Source organism: Drosophila obscura, unplaced genomic scaffold (genome assembly GCF_018151105.1).
Source record: "Drosophila obscura isolate BZ-5 IFL unplaced genomic scaffold, ASM1815110v1 contig_4, whole genome shotgun sequence".
Classification (NCBI taxonomy): Eukaryota; Metazoa; Arthropoda; class Insecta; order Diptera; family Drosophilidae; genus Drosophila; species Drosophila obscura.
Window position 1 is genome coordinate 3073591 of NW_024542828.1, and position 19714 is coordinate 3093304.

General features: G+C 40.1%; 1 protein-coding gene across 1 annotated transcript; it reads right to left on the reverse strand.

Annotated features, from left to right (window-relative positions):
- Window positions 1-217: 217 nt before the first annotated feature.
- Window positions 218-13479, reverse strand: LOC111073875 (bumetanide-sensitive sodium-(potassium)-chloride cotransporter). Its single transcript, XM_022366426.2, has 9 exons — window positions 12787-13479; window positions 9526-9619; window positions 3327-3711; window positions 3026-3259; window positions 1661-2954; window positions 1141-1577; window positions 954-1065; window positions 618-891; window positions 218-542 (listed from the first exon to the last, which is right to left on the reverse strand). Exons 1-9 carry the CDS (start codon window positions 13026-13028, stop codon window positions 426-428), a joined length of 3189 nt encoding a protein of 1062 aa, XP_022222118.2. The 5' UTR covers window positions 13029-13479; the 3' UTR covers window positions 218-425.
- Window positions 13480-19714: the final 6235 nt, after the last annotated feature.

Genomic DNA, 19714 nt, shown 5'->3' on the forward strand with positions numbered 1-19714 from the left:
CATAGGAAAAAATTTCGGGCAGCGCAGTCGGCACACGTACAGCGTACAGACTTCGTGTGGTTTCGTTATTCTGCCCTGCTGATGTAGCGGCAGAGAAACATGCTACGGGCTATGCACAAACGGCTTCATATTCTGCTCGCTTGCCTCAGCGGCAGAGAAGCATTCGTGTGTCCAATGCACAATTCCTCGGCTTTCGCAGCGGCAGAGAAATAAGTAACGTATTTGACTTCGTGTCTGTTGTTTTCGCACACAAACGCACCAAAAAAATGTGTGAGGCTGTGTGCCGACCCCTGATTTAGAGTCTGTTCTGTGAGCTCTGTTCTACATGGTACTAATTGTGATGGGATTGGGGAGAGGGAGGGGGAACGCCTAAACGCTAATAATACTAAGTTGTACTCGGAACTGGAAGCGTCGCGGGAACTAGCCTAGGAGTAGAGCGTCAGCACTGGTGTCTGATTGCCACGGGCCAGCGCCACTGGACATTTCATGTCCGAGGTGAGCATCTCCAGCCACGACATGTAGAGCGGCGCAGAGATTGCCTCCTGCAAAAGCAAAACAAACAAAATATAAGGAGAATAAGAAAGTTACAACAGGTGGGAGGTTCACTGGGCTCATACCTTGCGGGGCATGGGCAGGGACATGACCACCAGGGAGGCATTCGACGAATGCTTGACCACCAGCTCATGGATGCGCAACTGACGATTGGTCTTCTCGGACATGCTCTGAAGCTCCTCATCCGTGATGCCGTACTCGTTGCGTGCCCCCCGACGGAAGGGCTCGATGAGGCGCTGATGCTTGAGCACTGTCTCTGTGCGCGGCATCTCGGAGACGCCCTTCAGCATTATTAGCTCCGAGAACTTGATGCGGAACTTGGTCAACAGGCTGGCCATGCTGCAGAAAGGGTGCGGATGGAATGGTTAGAGGCAGTTCCTTGGGAAGGACGCAAGTCTTACCTCTTTTCCTCCTGCTCTTCGTCCTTGCCATGGCACATGGTGAAGACCCTCAGCTTGCAGTTCTGCCAGTGCGAGCGCATGGAGATGATGTACGGCAGCAGAATGGTGAGACCTGCATTGCATTGACAAAAATCAAACTTGAGTAAAGGAAACACCAAAAGATTGTCCCCTCCCCTTTGGGGCATACCTCCATCATCGTACAGCCAGAAGACATCGATGGTGCCCTTGGCCTGCTTGCGCGTGAAGATGGTCATCGCCTCCAGCAGGTTCTGTGGAATGTCCGATCCTCCCTTGGTGTGGTACGTCACTGCCGCATCATCCTCGTTGTTCACCTTATAGCTGCGAGAGCTGCGCTGCATATTGGGCATGGGCGCCGGCTGGGGTATGGTGTACGAGGAATTGGGGCTGTCCATGCCGGCCAGATTCAGATTGGAGTCGATGTGCAGCAGTTCCGAGGCGGCATTGGCCGCCGGCATTAGTTCGTTTGTGAATCCCTGGGCATTCGCTGTGTGCATATGTCCCATGCCATTGGCTGGTACATTGACCTTCGAACTCAGCTCGGAGAAATCCAATCCGTTGGGCAGGCGGAGCAGAGCCACGCCCATGCGCTGCGAGAAGGCATTGCTAAGGGAAGGGAAGATAGACAGGATTAGTGAGAGCTTCTACTATATGAGTATAGATCATGGATCCTCCTCCTCTAAACTTACTATAGAATGGCAAAGTAGCTCTCGACCTCCTCCTTGCAGCAGCGATTCCAATCTGGCTTGTAGCCCACCAGCACAATGTTGGGCGACATCTTGCCAAAGCCTGTGGTCTTGGTCAGCGCATTGATGCCTTCCTCGAGACTGAAGCCATCTATGACATTGTAGAAGGCCTTGATCTTGCGCGCATCCAAATACTTTTGGCCATCCTTCACCAGAGTCTGGCGGTTCTTGTACCCCACTCGCACCGGTATGATATTGGCCACAAACATCAGAGAGTTATTCTTGGTCAGCAGATAGCCAAAGTCCACCAGGGGCGGCCTAGTCTTGGGATCTCCCGACAGCACCAATACCTGGGGATGATAGTTCTTCACATGATCGGAGACATTCTGCAGCCGATGCACGGCCATGAGGGCGGCCTTGTACTGCTGCGCCTGCGTGGTGGATCCCCAGTTGGCCTCTGGCTTGCGGTACATCACCACCAGATACAGTGCGAAGATGATGCCAAAAGTGATGATGGCAGCCACATAGTTGATGAGGAACATAATGACCACGCACATGGCAAAACCAAAGAGGCTGATCCACGCGTTGTAATACTTGAAGGTGGGCCGCCAGCCCAGGGGCTTGACGAAGGCTGCATGGAATGTGCAGAAGTTGATCAGGGCATAGGAGGCCAGGTAGAAGGTGGAGATGAGCGGCGCAATAAGATTGAGCTCGCCGATCAGCAGGAAGCCAGCGGAGATGAAGAATGTTAGCACATAGCCACGATAGGGCTCGCCATGCTTGCCGTACGGCTTGGAGAAGAATATCAGTCCCGGATAGATCTCATCAATGCCCAGGGCTTGAACCAAACGGGGCACAGACAGCAGATTGGTCAGCGCTGTGCTGAGAGTGGCCGCAAAGCATCCGGCATAGATCAGTGGACCCCACAGGGACATTGTCTGCATCATTTCGTAAGAGTTGAAGAGACCCCAGGTGCAGTTGCCCGTGCCCATGCACGGTAGCTCCGAGGCAATGACGCTGCCGTTGATCAGGTCACTGGGAAAGCCAGAAGCATCACGGACAGCAGCACCGCCGGCGAAGAGCACGAAGAGGGCATACGACGTCATCGAGATGAGCAGCGCCCAGAAGGTGCCCTTGGGTATGGCCGCACCGGCATCCTTTAGATCTCCGCAAATGTTAGCGCCCGCCTGGATGCCCGTCACGCTGGGAAAGAAGATGGCAAACACGCTGAAGAAGTCATGATTCACGCCCTCTGCAAAGCGATATTCGGAACCGAAGTTCTCCTTGAAGGTTGGCCCTAGATACAAAAGCGGAAAATTAGCTATAAGAAAGGGAGGGAAAGGCTGTTGCCGCGATCTATCAACTCACAGGAGAATCCCACAAAACCCTTGGAGATCAGCTTCTCATTGCCCCGGGGCCCGATGGCGGCACCAATCACAAAATTGAAAATTGCCAAGACAATCGTGACGATGAGGAAGTTTTGGGCCTTTGTCTCCCATTCCATGCCCACGCAGCAGATCAGGATGAGCACCAGAATGGTGACAGCTCCGACAATGCGGATATCATTGATGCCATTGTCGACGATCTTCAGGTTATTGTTTTCTGGGGAGAAGAGTGATTAAAGGTCGAATTAATATATTGATATTTTCTGCCCCAATTAAATACTCACTCAATAGAACATTCAACGATTCACAGAAACCAATGGTGTTCATGGAGGCTGAGACGGCATTGGCGAATGCAAACACCACGCCCACGGATGCCCCAAACTCGGGTCCAAGGGAGCGGGATATAATGAAGTAGACGCCACCACCCTTGACCTCGCCGTTGGTGCTAATGGCCGACAGTGAGAGGGTCGTTATGATGCAGACCACCGCCGAGATCGTAATTATAATCAATGACTGCAAGATGCCAGACTCGGCCACCACCCAACTGAGGCGCAGGAAGAGCATCACGCCCCAGATGTTGAGTAGACATGGTATGAGTACGCCCACGATCCAGCCGAGCTTGATATGACCGCCAACCTGTTCCGGTTCCGGTTCGGGTATGGTGATGCTCTGGAATTGCGAATAAGAGTTGAATGATTTATTAAAATGTTGACACATTAATCTACTCTATTAATATTTAAAAGCCCACAGGGAGAGGTGAATGCTGAGTGCTTTTGATGATGATTAAATACATCACATATCTATATGAAAATGGTTATAACAATTCCTTCGTAATTTCTGTTAAATAAACTGGCAAATATTTGTTAACAATTTCATTGCAACAATTTTGCATATTTCGGCACGAATTAAACAGCTGTCCGCCAAAAGAACCTGGCATTCGGGCATTACTCATACGTCATGTGTGCAATTTAGTACTCGTATTCAATTAACGACCCGTCGACGCCGAAGTCAGAGGCAGTGCCAGTGGCAGGGGCATAGCACAGAACAATAGCGACAGAAGGGGAGTAGCAACAGCAGGAGGAGCAGGAAAAGCCACAGCCAGATTATGGGAAGCATCAAATTGCGTTCCATTCCAATTAAAGTTGCTTTTTATCACAGTTCTACTCGTTAAACCAGGGAACATTATGAAAATGTTGAACTGAAAGGCGAAACACCAACTAAAAGTCAATCAAATGAACTTTTATCTAAAGCTAAGCTATTTTGGCTTTTGTGGGGTTTTTAAATCTTTAAATAAATGTCAATTCTGTGTCAGTTTTTGACTTTATAGAGGAAATGCCACTGGAAGGGAAATTAAACCCAAATGCTGTTATTGTTTGGCGGGAGTTCCCTTAGGAACTTAATGTATAAAGTTCTCAACTGAATGAGTCATGTTATTTTTGGTAGTCAAATTATTCTGTTTATTGTTTGTCATTTAGGGGGGGGTGTTAAAAGGCTTTTTTGAGCGAACAGATGTGACTTGAAGTACAGATATACACGTATGTATTATATATGTATGTATTTTTTCTTTAGTAAGATATCTATGCAAAGGATTTATAGACTGGAAGACTGTCAATATTTTGTAAACAGAAAAGAATCCACTCCATATCAAATTGTAAGCCTAAAAAAGGAATTTACGTTCAAAGTTAACTCACAAATATGACATTTTTTGAAGAATTTAATATAAATCTTGCACCCAAAATTCTTCCATTGAATTCTTTTCATTCTTTTCCTCACTAAATTCCTACCCAAAAGTTTTCCATCGAGGAACAATGTAACTTTCCAAGCGAGCAATTAATAATCACTTAAAAAGAACTCAACTGAACAACAGAACAATTTCTTATGATTGTGATAATTTAATAAATAATTTACACAAGACATAGGGCCGCCTATTTTTTTCGGCTATTGTTTTGCTATTTATTTGTGGTGTGACAGTATCATTGGAGCCGGAGCTGGAGCCTGGAGCTCATTTATTATATTGTTTGCCCACATAATTGAATGTTTTTTAAAAAGGCGACCAATTGGAAATGGCACACGTGGCAAGGGGCAGTGCGACAGTATGACAGGGTTGGGCAGAACGACATCGATTGACAGACCGGACCCATCCCAACCCCCAGTGGCACACGCTGCGTATACGCAATGTTGGTTAGTTAGTCGCCCTCGATGGGTGGTTAATGTGGATTGTTTGCACATTTTTGGCGGCTCCACAGCGAAGGCCAACACAGACAGACACCACAAAACAAAACACATACGAGTATACTCGTACGCTTACAGGACAAGGCGAAAAGGGGATACTTGTATTTATGGTCTCACTAGTATGACCCTCTGGCGCTTCCTGCCTGCCTGCCTGCCACCCTTCCTGCCTTTACCATTCCCTTTTCATTTAGTTAAAGACGCATTTGGCTCTGTGGTTTTTTTTTTTCTCCCGCTGTCGTTGTCATCGTTCTTATTGTATCCGAAGCGTGGAAAAATTCTTTTTGCGCACACAAAATTGGAATTGAAATTGGTATTTTGGGGGAAAAGAATACAGAGACAGGGATAAAGATAAACCATTCCGTTGGGAAGCTTGTGGCAGTGATTTGAGACCAGTTAATAGACAAAAATAATTCAAAATGGTAACAAAGTTAGGAAAGAGATGAATAGAGTGTTAAAGCCATAATCACAATTTCCATAGATAGAAAAGGAATTAGTTTTGTTCTTCTTGCTTGATAGGGAATTATTTTTATAATTATTATTATGTCGCTTTAAGGTTAAAGGTCGATGGGACTTACACAGGAAAGATGGGAAAAAGTAATGACTGGAGTCATAGAAGAATGAAAAATATTAGGGATAAAGTTAAGAGAATCCCTCCTTATCCCATTTGATATTCGCAAATTTCAGATATGTGAAAGCCCTTTGAAGTTCACTCGTTCTGCACTTATATTTACGCAGTTTCAGCACTCAGCGTTAATTAGATTTCTCTGCCACGATGAGAACTATTGGAAATGCAACAGAAATGAGGAGTAAACATATTGTTAGACTCGTACGCCCCAATCATTTTATGGCAGCGCGGTAAACAAAGCAATTCTGGAGCAAGATTTGTGCATTAGGAAATCAATAGAATCGTATAAAAATAGCCCCACAGCTCAATGGATTGTAAATTACCGAATTGTAATTAAAAGTGCAATACGAATAAGAATCTGGAATAGCAAATGCGCCATATACGTACGAGTATGATACGATGGTGATGCAAACAATGCTCAGACGACCGAAGTACGTCTAGCTTTAAGATGTTGATAGTACTTTTTGATGTGTCCATTCAGTATTTGACAAACTATTATTTCCGAAGAGTTGAATGAGTTGACAAATGACTATTCCAGAAGACATTGAGGGGCTTTGGGATCTGCTGAGAACTGGAATAGGTTTTATTTTTCGGTGCTATCTCGAGTGGTTTTTGCGTCAATTTAATTGATTGAAAGTGAAAAGAAGTAATCAATTTTTCAGCTCAAAAACGTTTATCGGATTGACGTCCTGTCAGCAGCCCCTGACAAGTTCAACACACGCTCACATCTGCGGAGTGGAGTGGAGTGGACACTGGAGTGGGTCTCACCGAGTTCCGGACACATATGTAGACGTAGCGTACTCTTTGCTGATAAGCAACGAATCAGCCAACGTCAATGCCAACAGCTCTAGGCTCCAGCGCCATCTGCAAAACGGTGGCTGTCAATTTTAATGACACGACATGCGAGTCCTGCACTATCCCCACACTCCCACTCACCCTCACATCCCCTCACACCCAGTTGTTTACTCTATATACACATATGTATGTGTATGTGTGTGTGTGTGTGTGGGACCCCCTCACCCAGTAACAGTGTCCATGGCTGATGCATGGCTGCATCTTGTTGACAATTAATTTGGCTTCAACACTGTCATCGATAGCGTCTTGGCCATAACGTTCCATGAGTTATGGTTGAGTGCGTTGAAATCTACTTATGAATTGACAGAGGACTGAAGGCTGCAGCCAGCAGCCTGCACATACCCAAGGGTAAACTACAGGCAATCGGAAAGTAAAATATGAAAATATTTTCAAGGAGAAAGTAATCTGCAAGGCAACAGCACAATATGGTAATTTTCTAAAGCAGAAATTATATTTAATCCACAAGTAAAATATGAACATTTGTTGAAGGATTTACTGCTTGGCAGCTGAAGGAGTAGGTACATGTAATCTTAAAGTTAAATATGGAACTTTTATTGGGAAAAAGTTACATGTAAGCCATGTAAGTAATGTACGTAATTTACAGAAACATTAAATACAAATCAATATTGACTTTTTGTTAAGTAGAAAAAATTACATAGTATATGCATGGATATTTAGAAGAAGAAGTTTAGAAGATTTTTGTTTTTCTTTATATATTGTATATAAAAATTTTGTGGCCTTTTTGACTTGCTTGTAAGCACAATAGAAGCAAGTAATGTTAAGCCATTCGATCCAGGAAAAGAAAAAGAAGAATGCTTGAGTTTTAGAGTAAAAACTTCCTCTAAAACTTCATTTGCTAAGCTGACTATCACATGTCTATCATGTCTTACCTCTGCAATCCAACTATTTATTTAAAATAGAGCTACTACAATAGAATTATTACATATCTGTATCTGTCAACCTAAATATCGTGTTCAAACGGCCTCAAACCAGCAGCCACCAGTTGAAGTCGAGTAGCACTTCTAATACCAAACATCTGTTAATTCGTAAATGTATAACCGCTTGAATTCCAGCATTATTCTTTGAGTAAATATTGGAAGTGAATTATCACGCTGCTTTAGCCGGATTCCGGGCAAAGCTATCTTATCACTTAAAGCGTTAGGGCGCGTTCTTTGTGCCAGTTAATATGATGTCTTGGAATTGGAATTCCCCTAATGAGCGAGCGGCAGAGTAATGCAATTTTTATGATATCTATCATACGCCGTGGTGGCCCGCCCGGGGGGGCGGTGGGTGGGGACCAGTAGCCAAGCGAAAAGGGAATTAATTAAACAATATTCGTATAGAAAATATGAGTTGAACAGGAGACAGACCGGCCCCAATTTCGGTATGAGAGAATACGCCATAGACGCATCAAATTTATTGCCCTAGCGATAACCATAAAAACTGTAACACTGCGAGAGCTTATACTTGTAGTTGCTCTGCCTCCCCCCTCTCTAAGAGATAAGCTTTACATGGAAAACGAAGGAGCCCTTGGCGGTTCGGAAGAGTGGGGTGGCCTTGACAAAGGTGCGGCCTGCTTATCTTAAGTAGTCCCAACGTCATCATGATAAAAGCGCTCAAATCTGTAGCCGCTAAACACAATCAATTATTCTCGAGCGCCGCCTCAAAATTCCGTACGTCATGGAAAACTCACAATTTGCACGTCGGAAATGTGAAAATTGTTCGAGTAAATAGATCAGACAAGCATATTAATGATAGACAGACATAACTATATACAATACAAAACTACAATACTGCCGAGAGCTACCCCAAATGATTGTTTTTTTGGGATCTTGTGCTGGATCCATAATTTTGTTTTGGTTCTGTTTTTTTCGGAATGTGTTCTGTTCTGCCATTGTTTATTTGCCGAGTACTTGAAATGTTTTCAGAAATCTACAGGCACTGAGTGAAGTGCCCTCTGCAAGGATTATGCCATAGAGAACACTAACCAGAAACCGAGGAATCTACGAGTGCTATAGGGATAAAGACAATCATCTTTCAGTGACAATAGCACTTGAAGCTATCACTATTAATTCATGTTCAATATCAGAATGCGACACGTTTATAGAAATTGCTTAGTGTGTTTTTGTTATTTGTTCAAGAGCATTCCTTATAGACGTGTATATATATATATATTATTGGCCAAGGTTGTAATACATAATTGTTGACCCAATTTAGAACGAGGTTAATACTATCTACAGACTAATGGTACTTCAAATTGGTACTTCAATTAAAAAACTGTTTTCTTCTATGGTTATTTTTCTTTTCAAAATAAAAATTTGTTTGATATTTAATGTGACAAAAAAAAATTATGAATAGAGTGTAAAAATATTGAAACACTAAAAAATGTTGTACTACAGATGTTTGTATATTCTTATGCAGGCTCGTATAATGGTATCAGAAAAATTACTTCTATATGCTTACATCTCTTTCGAAAGTGTCCCAAATCGTTGGATTTATTTTAAAATAGAGTGCAGCTGTTATTATATTTCATAGTTATTAACCTTCAGAGATCCGATTATATCCGAAAACAAGCACCACATATGACATGATTAAACCATATTTTCTTAACTTTTTAACGACAAATTCCTCACTGACTGTTTAAATCATTCAATCGTATTTCAAGGATTTTCCTCTATTAATGCACACTCATTAAAGTAAATGGGTATTATGCATGTGCATATGTATTTTGAATAATTTAAACATTAAATGCATTAAATGCGAAAACTCACCTGATCTTGCAGCTCTCCCTGAAGTTCTCCGATGGAAGGACGCTTCAGATTGCGCATAGAAATGCGATAATTGTCCAGTCGCGGCAGTGTCTCCCTGCAATCAAACAATAAACCGATTAATAGGAATCTCGTTCGCGAACTGGCGCCGGCAGGAGGCTGGAAAATTTCCATACTGATGATACGGGAGCAGAATAATCATCGCTTCGGACAGCATGACCGTTGCCTGCAGCGAGCCGAGCACAAATATTATCCACTACTCAACACCCAGCACGCACTCGCCGCGAATCCACAAAAGAGTGAGGAAAATTTAAAGAAGAATACAGAGGAAAAACAAGTTATACGAGAATGTGTATACGGATACACATAAATAATAAGACAATAAAATGGCCAAAGGCAAAGGTAGCCCCGGACAAGTGCGGGATGGGATGGTCAGCAGGGGTTCCACTTTCGGGGCAAAGTTTTATCAGAAAATTCCTCCATTGAGAGCGATCTCTTGATGTATATTTACTGATCGCAATTGAAAACAGAAACAGAAACAAATAAGCATAAGAATAACAAAAGCTTCAGCCAAAGAAATGCCAAAATATAATTTAAGATCTTAAAAAGCCAAAAACCGGAATGGGAAAAGCAATAATACGGCGCCACCATTGGACATTGGCGTCGAGTCGAAAAGGGATTGACAGGGAAATGAAACATTGATTTATAAAAATCGTACTGCTATCCCCATCAAGATTATTCATTCAACTAAATGATTCGACATAATGACATATTCCCTAGCTCCCATGGAAATTAAATAAATTTGGCAATTTACTATTAAAAAATATATCAATCTATCCCCTGGAAGGATTTTATTGGGATGTGTTCGAGTATACAGTATGCAGAAAGTCAAGGAAAAGTTACAAAAAAATTAAATTATTATATATTAGTTATATATTATTATAGAGTAGTTAGTAATATATAGTGTTGAACGCATGTTATTCCTCTTGTAAGATCGTGATATATGTTTCTTTTATAATTATCCCCCTCTGATCGCCACCCCTTTAAACAATCATTTATGCATGTTTATTAATAATAGACAGAAAAAGCGAATGAAGAAGCTCTCGAGGGCGTACTATATAAATCTGCAGACATAAAGGGGGAAACAGGAATCTGCTGGATTTTCTTTATAATTCCATTTTACATTTTCAATTCATTTGGCAGACGGCAGTGGCAGCGACGACTGCGCATAAGAAAGAATTCTACAATTGATCATCTATACAAGTACGAGTATGAGAAGGCATTCTATAGTATATGGGAATATATGTAGTGGATACGCATTGATTGTTTGCCGGTTGCCGGTTTCATTGAGTATAAGCCAGTTTGGAGGGAGAGATTTCGATCAATTGAATTCATTACCGATTGATTAAGCCACTTGATAAACTAGAAATTTATTTGTTGACACACTTCAAATAATAAAACTCAAAGAGAGAGAGAGAGAGAGAGCTTCTCATTTTGTGAAGTGCGTTTTGATGGACTTTTCCGATTCCAAATCCTTGTGCCCGAATTGGTTGCCTTTGAAAACTTGTTGTTTTTCTTCCTATTTGAGATTTTATTAAATTTTCGTTGCGGTTGTGATGTAAGTTGCATGCCGCGCGAAAAGTTTTTGTGGGAAAACAAATCATCTTCTGTCTACATAGATTCCATTCCAGCCAAATGGAATTATTTTTGGACAGCTCTTTGGCAGCTTTGAGTCTGAATGCGCGAATGTGCTTACACAATATGTATATCCAAATCAAAAGGAAAGCAATTGTAATAATTAATTCGGAAATGTGCTCAAAACATGGGTCAGGGTCGTGCGATGGCCGCATCTGTGAACTGTCGTATGCCCAAAAACTGTTTTATGCGATTTGGCAATGGATTGTAACGTTTTATGAATATTTTATTTTGTGAAAGTATGTGGAAAGGTATTGAATGGATTCTTTATGGATATGTTGTACTATATCATGAGAGAACTGTAGCTTACTTTTGAGAATTAGAAACTCAAGGAGTTTAAATGCATTCACATAAATAGGCTCTGTAAAAATAATGTGTTTATATAAAATAGTACTGAGAAATTCTGTACCATCAGTAAGGATAAACTGTCTTTAGCTAACTTTTTCTTAAAAATCCCTAAAGTCCTATAAAAAATGAAGATCCAAATAAGCAAAGACCGCTCCAGAACATTTAGAAATGGTACCTCCAAAACTATAAAAACTACGAAATACTGTACTTATTATAATCATCAATTAATTAACATAAATATTTAATTTCAAATTACTTAATCATTTAATTAATGCCAGTTTTAATTCAAAGGTCTACAAAAACTGAAAACAATTTGTGCTCAATTAATATTCATCAACAAAATTTCCATTAAATTGTACGAAAAATAGAACAATTATATATTATATAATAATAATGAATAGTTTATAAAATGTATGAAAGAAAAGCAAGCAAAATCTACTTAAGTTTCATTTATTTAAATATTTTCCAAAATATTTTACTTGTTTCTCATTTCTTTATCGACAGACGACTGTGGCAATTGACAATCACGTGTGTGCCACATCACTCCAATTGTTGGCGATATTGCACTCTGATAAAAACTTTTCAATATACTGTACTTATTGTTGTGTTTTATTTGCTAAACGTGATTACAATAAATTGCCATAAAGTAACCTTCATTTTCAGTTGTATAAAATTAAAACATTCATGTTTTATTTGGGTGTACTAAAAACTCCAGTTAAACATTTTTGAGAGCACTCTTTTTTATTTTCTGAACCGATTAACACATCCCATATACTGTATGCTGTGCCATTAATTTTGTTTAACTAAAAAGTAAACTCTTGATTTTTCAATGGATTAAAAGCAAACAGAACCGAAAAAAAGGGGGAGAGACATGTGTCGTTATGTGAATTAAAGCTCATTAAGGAATGAAAAATTAATGATAAATTTGCTTTGGGAAACTCTAATTAATTATTGTATTATTTCTAAATTGTTTTAGACTCGGGTGCGCTCCACGTGTGCGCTAATGAATGGAAATGAAATGTCTCAAGCACCTTTTGCTGAATCACATTTGAAGCTTATCTAAGAAGCAATTATCCAAAACTCGGTGTCTATTATAGCCAGCATTTGATTTACTGTTCCGCCAAAAGGCTTTCGACACGCTCTGGCTGTAGGGTGTGAAATTCTTCTTGTTTTTAGAACGAATCCGAAATGCATGAATAATTTTTCATCTCTGATACTCACTTTGTAAGCTGTGCCAGACTGAACTTTCTTTCCGCATCGGACTTTCTCAAGAAGTGCCCGAAGCCTCTAAAGGATAACCGGGAACTGCGACGGTTTTCCCCGTTTTCTCCAGGGACTTTGGCCTGCAGATGATTCTCCGAAAGACCAGAGTCCGTCTGATCGCCAGAAGCTGGTGCTGGGTCTCCATCATAGCCGGCATTGGCCGTGCCGTTTACTTTTGAGATCTGAAAACGATCGGCCATAATGCTGATGGTCCGTTAAAATTGTTGTCGTATTCGGTTTGTGACGGATTCCGGAAGGAATGCCTTTCTTTCAACTTGTACTAATTATTACAAACAGAACACGTTTGCATTTCGCACACGGTTGGGATAATTCGTTGGTGCACCCCCTTTTGGGGCCTGGAATAATATGATATCACACACACGGAACGCGGCCAGGATGTTCGTTATGTTGTGCACTAGTCAAAGTTCCAGCTACGTTTAACCGAATATTTCGAAATATTGTTTGGCACTCGTGGTTGGGACTCGGTGTTCGGGTGGGTTTCTTTCATTCAGTTCGTGTGAAGAGCAAAATATACTGCAACACTACTGCTATCCGTGTGGCGGCAATTACAACTTGACGCGGCGACTGTCGCACGGCATTTGAGCGCTGTCAAGTGTTAACCGCTTGATTATTATGGCTTTTTTGCGCTGGAGCCAGTCGTCAGCTGCTCTGCTGCTTCCGCTGTATCAGGCTTTTGGATTTCATACCAATCGAATGCTACATATAGCATATACTTAATGTGTATAAGAACGAACGGATGCGGTTCTGTATGGTGTGCGTGAGTGTGGTGAGTTTTCAACAAGTGTTTGTGGTCGCCGCGTACAAGACGATGGCGCCACGCTCTCTTTGCCAGAACCAGAACCCCCTTCAGGGGGGTAAGTACAGTGGAGCTGTGTCCTATCGACTATGAGATACCCTATTCGCTTTTTGAGGCAATCAGTGTAACTTACAAGTTTGTGAGTTCGAATTTAATTTTTGGTTTAAAAGTCTGGAATTTTATAGCTACGTGAACTTTAAGACGTGCGGGTATTTTATGACTCAAAATGTGTAGTCTTGTTCAGTTTATAATTATTTATAGTTGTATATAAAACTGTCTTTTGAAAATAAAATCACTATTTCTGTACTCAAAGAAGTACTGCCCAAGAAAAATTGATAATGTCATCATCTTTGACTCGTTTGTCAATAGGGAATCCCTATAAGGGATATACTAAATAACTGCGAAACACTGAGCAGTGTGTACACAATTTGGGAGAATTGTTAGGTCTAGTATATGTAATAAGTATAAAACATTTTGAGCTATAGTTGAAAACTTTCAGAGTGAATTTTTATAACGATTGTAAAACATTACATAATTTACATACAACAAAACTTCAAACTACATTTTTGTTGTTGTTGTATCAAATTAATATATGTAAATAGGTTGCATTTTATGTATTTATTTTTAAAATATTCACATTAATATTCGATAATCTTCATCTTCAAACTACATGTATTCGGAATAAATAGTACTTTATGAATCATAGCACAGCCTTGATTGCCACAGCTTTTTATATGTGAATATGGGGCACTGTTTTATTGGGTCAAATAACCCTAATGTTAACCCTAATACTCATGCTGAGTATACTCATGTTGAGCATAAATAAACGGCTTTTCTATCAGTATGACCGAGTGGAGTGGTAGTGGTATACCACAGGCTGTCTGCTGTGTGTCTTTTGCAGATGAAGCTACAGAAGGTATTTAACACCTTGGCACGCTCTTAATGTTTTCTTTTATATTCGGCTGGTTCGCATTCGCTGGCGATTGCGGTTATTAACTTGTTTCATTTGTTTGCCGAATTCATAACAAACCGCCGACTCTCCTCCGACTTCCCCACACTCATTCACAATCGTACTAACACTAAAACTTAGACATACTCAAAAGACTTATAACATCTTTACTATCAGCCAACTCGAGTCAGACAATAACAACGATCGGGGCAAGAGCACGCGAATAAACCCCCTTAATCGAATTAAATTCGGTTATATCTGGTTTGATTGGCTGGTTAAATGCTGGCTGGTTGCTGGTTGGGTCTGCTTTTGGCTCTGCGTCACAGAGTTTGCCGTAGTTTCCCATTAAGAGCGAAAAGAAAAGAGTTATTCTTTATTAAACCAAATGATCGAGTCTGTACTCTGGTTCATTCCCATTACCATCTGTTGCCATGCTCTCTACGGAGTCCGCTTCTCTTTCTTATATGTAGATGGGTGATTCTACGCTTCAACGAGAACCAAGAGTTCTTATCGGTTGTATTTGCCTATTTATTAGGACATCTTTCTAAGAGTTCTCTTAAGTTTTATTGTTCTTATCGGTTCTGCGATTATTTGCCTAATATTTTGGATCTCTTTTTAATTCTTCGTTCTCCCATGATTCCGTGTTTTGTACAACTTACTTTTATTGGTTCCGCTTGCTTTTTTTATTTGCATATCTCTGCGGCGTTTCGCTATGTGCATTTTCGTAACAATAATATACAGAATTCTCCACCACATTTTTATTCTCTAACGAATGCCTTAAGAGTATCATCCCTTATATTTTTCTTGGATAGAGATTATTTAAATCAAGATCAATTGAATGTTTGTCCTTTATTGCCAGCTCTGAAAGCCTTTAACTGTATTCGTTGAGTAGGGTTTAATCTGCTTTATTAGTTTGTTGAAAAGGTACCGACTTATAGCGGACATAAAGAGGTGGTAAATCAGAAAATCGTATCTTTACGAACCAATTACATGTCCAATAGTGATCAGTTGGCTATTTTTTAAGGGAAATCTAATCTAATGTTTTGTAGCGCATTCAAAGTTCGAACACTTGAAATCTATTTAAATAGAAATTCCCCACAGTTCTACCCGAAATCATCACCTCTATCAAAATCCATAGATCGGCACGGGCACGAAATGATTCTATGGCTGCTGATAAATTTAATAAGTTCCATACATGGATAGACGCAATTCATTTGTTAACTAGTACAACTGAAGTATAAGACTTCAAATATCGAGAATTACTGAAAAGGGAAATACATAGTTAATCATTTTATTGCAGTTAGATAAATGATTTTATTTTTGACTAATTTTATTCGAGTGATTTACAATTTGTTAATTATTGCAAATATTTTTATTATTTTATTAACCATTAGTACACAAAAATCGCTGCGTAGCGGAACAGATTTTTATACTTTTACGATATATTTTTCACACCTCTTCCATTTTCATTTCGGCTCATTTCTAAATACTTTATTGATGGGTTCTTTGTATTTGGATTCTAAGGAAGTCTGTTTATCGTTATTCAATAATACAAATCGAATTTCTTTTAATCAAATCTTAAATTTGAAGCGCCATAAAAATTTTCGAATGTTTGGAAAATGTTGTATTTATAAATAAAGCGCTATGGTATATTATATGGATTGTTCTATGTGTAGTCATAGTTTATTTATGCAGTCATATCCTCCAATTGTTTGTTCCTCTATCTCTCTATCTCTCTTGTAATCTTTCATTTCTCTAGTAGGGGTCTTTCTATATTTAGATTTACTTTATGATTGGGGAGCTTAATTTGTTTATGGTTGCGTCCATAAAACTTTAATTGGCGGCTAATCGTGTATGGATCTTTATTATTTCATATAATTCTGTTGGTGCTCCCCAATTACCTGTATTAAAAAGGAATTTTAAAACAATGCCATGATCAGGGAAATCAATCAAATGTTAATAATACTACAAATTATTTCCGACATTTTTTTATATCCTCTTCCGATATTTACTCAAAAAATATTTAAAGGTGGTAAGCTGGTAAGCCAAGAAAATACTCGTATCTCCTCGATTTATCTCACTCCCAACTCATCATTGATCTTTTTTCAACCTGCTATTAGCAATGGGCCCTAACCAACCTTAACCAGTTACAGGCGGCTTTGGTTAACCCTCAGCAGGGGGAGTGTTGCACCCATTAACACATCACCGCACAGCAGATATTTAGACTAGAGACGAATTCCATCTAATTGATCGAATCAACATGTCGCACCACAGACAAATTTATTGTTTTACAGCTGAAATGATATATTTAAGACTTGACAAAGCTGTCTATGTTGTATAACAATCGTTTATTGCTAATTGCTGTCAGCGGAGTAGGCAGCACCTTTAACCGATTACATGAGCCAGATGATAACACCCATCCATGGCATTGGTTCGAGTTTTTCTCCTCTTGATGGATTGCACGCGGCCTTCCAGAATGCTATCATATCGTGGGCTAGTGACATTATTTGACACTCGTCTATTAATTGAATTAACTGCTTTATACCACTTAAAAGAGTTTTCATTTGGAGCGATCCGAGGTTCCATTCCGCACAGATCGGAAACAATCTAGATACGATCGGGTTTCCATTTCCACGTACCCTGCACGTCCTTGACGTCAGTCGTTCTCCATCGTCTTACAATATTTGACTGGTGTGTGCTTGGATAGCATTTCTGTATCTGGTTATGTGATAATTGATTGGATAAATGCGAGATGACACTTGCCGGGATTCTGGGTAAAAATATTGCTCAAATACTGTATAAAAATAAAAGTGATAATGCTTTAATTATCATCAAAACAGAGGGGATGTAAAACAAAGATGAAGGAGAGGCACAGTTGCTAAGAGGATATATCAGATATTATTGGGACATAGACTCCATATTGTAGCAGTACTATATACCCTAATAACACTGTACATACTGCTAGTTATTAATTCCACTGTAATTGTTTCAAGCGAATTAACTATTAAACCCACTGTGCTGTGCTCTCAGCACCAACACATGTAAATTCACTCTCCATGCAGAGAGAGAATAGAATAAAAAGGAGGAAAGAGAAAGAATAAAATTGAGAGAAAGGTCAGTTTTGGATCGAGCGGAGAAGAAGACACACGCGACATAGCCAAGATTAAAATATGAAAGAATTTCTAGAGCAGTAGCCGTCCAAATTTGGCATCGAAACTCCTCCGATTCCCAAACAGATGATGAGTAATCACTAGCCCATAAAATGATTAAAAGTGAATAGCACCCACATGTGTCAATAAAGCGTCATAAGGTCATTATCTACCAGAACATGAGTCTCTGTTTTTCATACCTGTTATTTGTATACCCATTAATCAAAGAGCACTAGGAGTATATTATTTTAAGATTGCTTATAAGAAAAGTAGAGAGACTTTAGAGCAGTTCGGAGGACACAGCCATGTGGTTCTGTCTGTGGCAAGAGAAATACGATATATGTAGATGTTGTTATTCTATAAAATGGATTTTTCTACGATTATACAGATAGTTATCTACCCCTCGGGCTAAAGTTACCTTCTGGCTTCCTGGAAATAGCTGACAATACGCTTGGATCTATCCAAATATTATGCAGCAGTACTTACTAGTCTATCTCTCTGCTAATGGTTTGAGGTGTAGTATCTTTTAGTCGAATCACTCAACTATGGTATTTCCTTTTTTGTTTTTCGACAGCAAATTGATCATGCTCCCATGGCCCAACGACAAGTTCAAAACGTTTTGGTACAACTCTACCGAAAATATAATTATTAAACCAACAACCTCCAGGGTTCATATTCGGTTGCTAACCGCTCTCCTGGCTTCCTGAAGGAGCTGCTGTGTCTCCAGTACCCAGAATGAAGTTCCAGTTCCAGAGCCTGTAATGGGGAATTTTTTCTGCTGTCATCATCAGCAGCAGCAGCAGCAGGCCGAAGCAAACACCTAATGAGAGACCGATTCGAACCGCTTCAGTGCAGTTTTCACTCGTTCAGCATCCGAAAGTCTGGTTGTTCGTATGTACATACATACACAGTACATATACTCGTATCTGTCTGGTCTGAGCGGAGATCCAGCGGCCAGTGTGACAATTGATGGCAAACACAAACCACAATCATTTGCCATCAAATGTTTAATTGTCATAATTACATAAATTTAATAATTTTCGATGGGATTGTGCTGTGCGCTCCGTTACTCCCCGTTGGAGGACAATCCGGCACGCTCATCGATTGTGATATGATGTATCCATTTAGCAAACTTTCTTACATATGACCTGGTCACTATCACTCGGTTGTAATTTACGGTTGGAAGGTTTCGGTTAAAGCTCTCGAAAAAGGGTCATTCGCATAGCGGGCACAAACATGTTTTTAATTCCGTTTCAAGTCGTTTCAAGAGCCGGCACTCGTAAGAATGAATTGATAATTATTATATCCATTTCTTACTTAACTGACTTTTATACTTTCTTTGCCGGCGATAAGGTTCCAGGGCCTATCCAGGACTTTCAGCGTAATTCAGTTTGATTCGGTATGCCTGATATGGTAAGGGGTTTAGGACTGGTATTGATTTGATTGAACGAGATTCTGTTTGTCCACAACAAAGAACGCCTTAAGAACCCTTCGTTAAATGGAATTATATTTGTCCAAGAATTTATTTGGTATCTTATAGCACATTCTCAACGGAGAAGAGTTGTTGAGCAACAGGAGTGAAATCTGTTCTCTCTTCGGAATCTGCATAATGGTTTAGTTTTTAAAGATTTTCCATCGCACATTGGCGTACAATATGTCTGCACAAACCTGTCACAAATCTGATCAAACTTTTTATACATATGTAGCTCAAGTTTTTTTTTCTTCTGGAATTGAAACAAATAATTGAAAAAATTAAAACTGGCTCGAAGCTGAAAAGCAAACAAATTGATCAGCACATCAATCATCATCAGCGAAAATATGCGTATTCAATCAGCTTGTCAATCAGTCAATCGATTTTTGCATTTACAAGAGACCCAAGAATAGATATTTGCAAATCCATAAATATTTATTTGCGAAGGTGTTGGGATGCGTAATTCCCTTCCAAATGAGATGTGATGTTGTTGGAGATTG

Bases quoted from the DNA above. Each gene is read 5' to 3' on its own strand.
- LOC111073875 (XM_022366426.2), bottom strand. From the start codon at position 13,028: ATGGCCGATCGTTTTCAGATCTCAAAAGTAAACGGCACGGCCAATGCC. The intron at 3,712-9,525 runs GTGAGTTTTCGC...TCGCAATTCCAG, and splicing joins AGGGAGAGCTGCAAGATCAG to AGCATCACCATACCCGAACC. The intron at 2,955-3,025 runs GTGAGTTGATAG...TTTTGTATCTAG, and splicing joins GGGTTTTGTGGGATTCTCCT to GGCCAACCTTCAAGGAGAAC.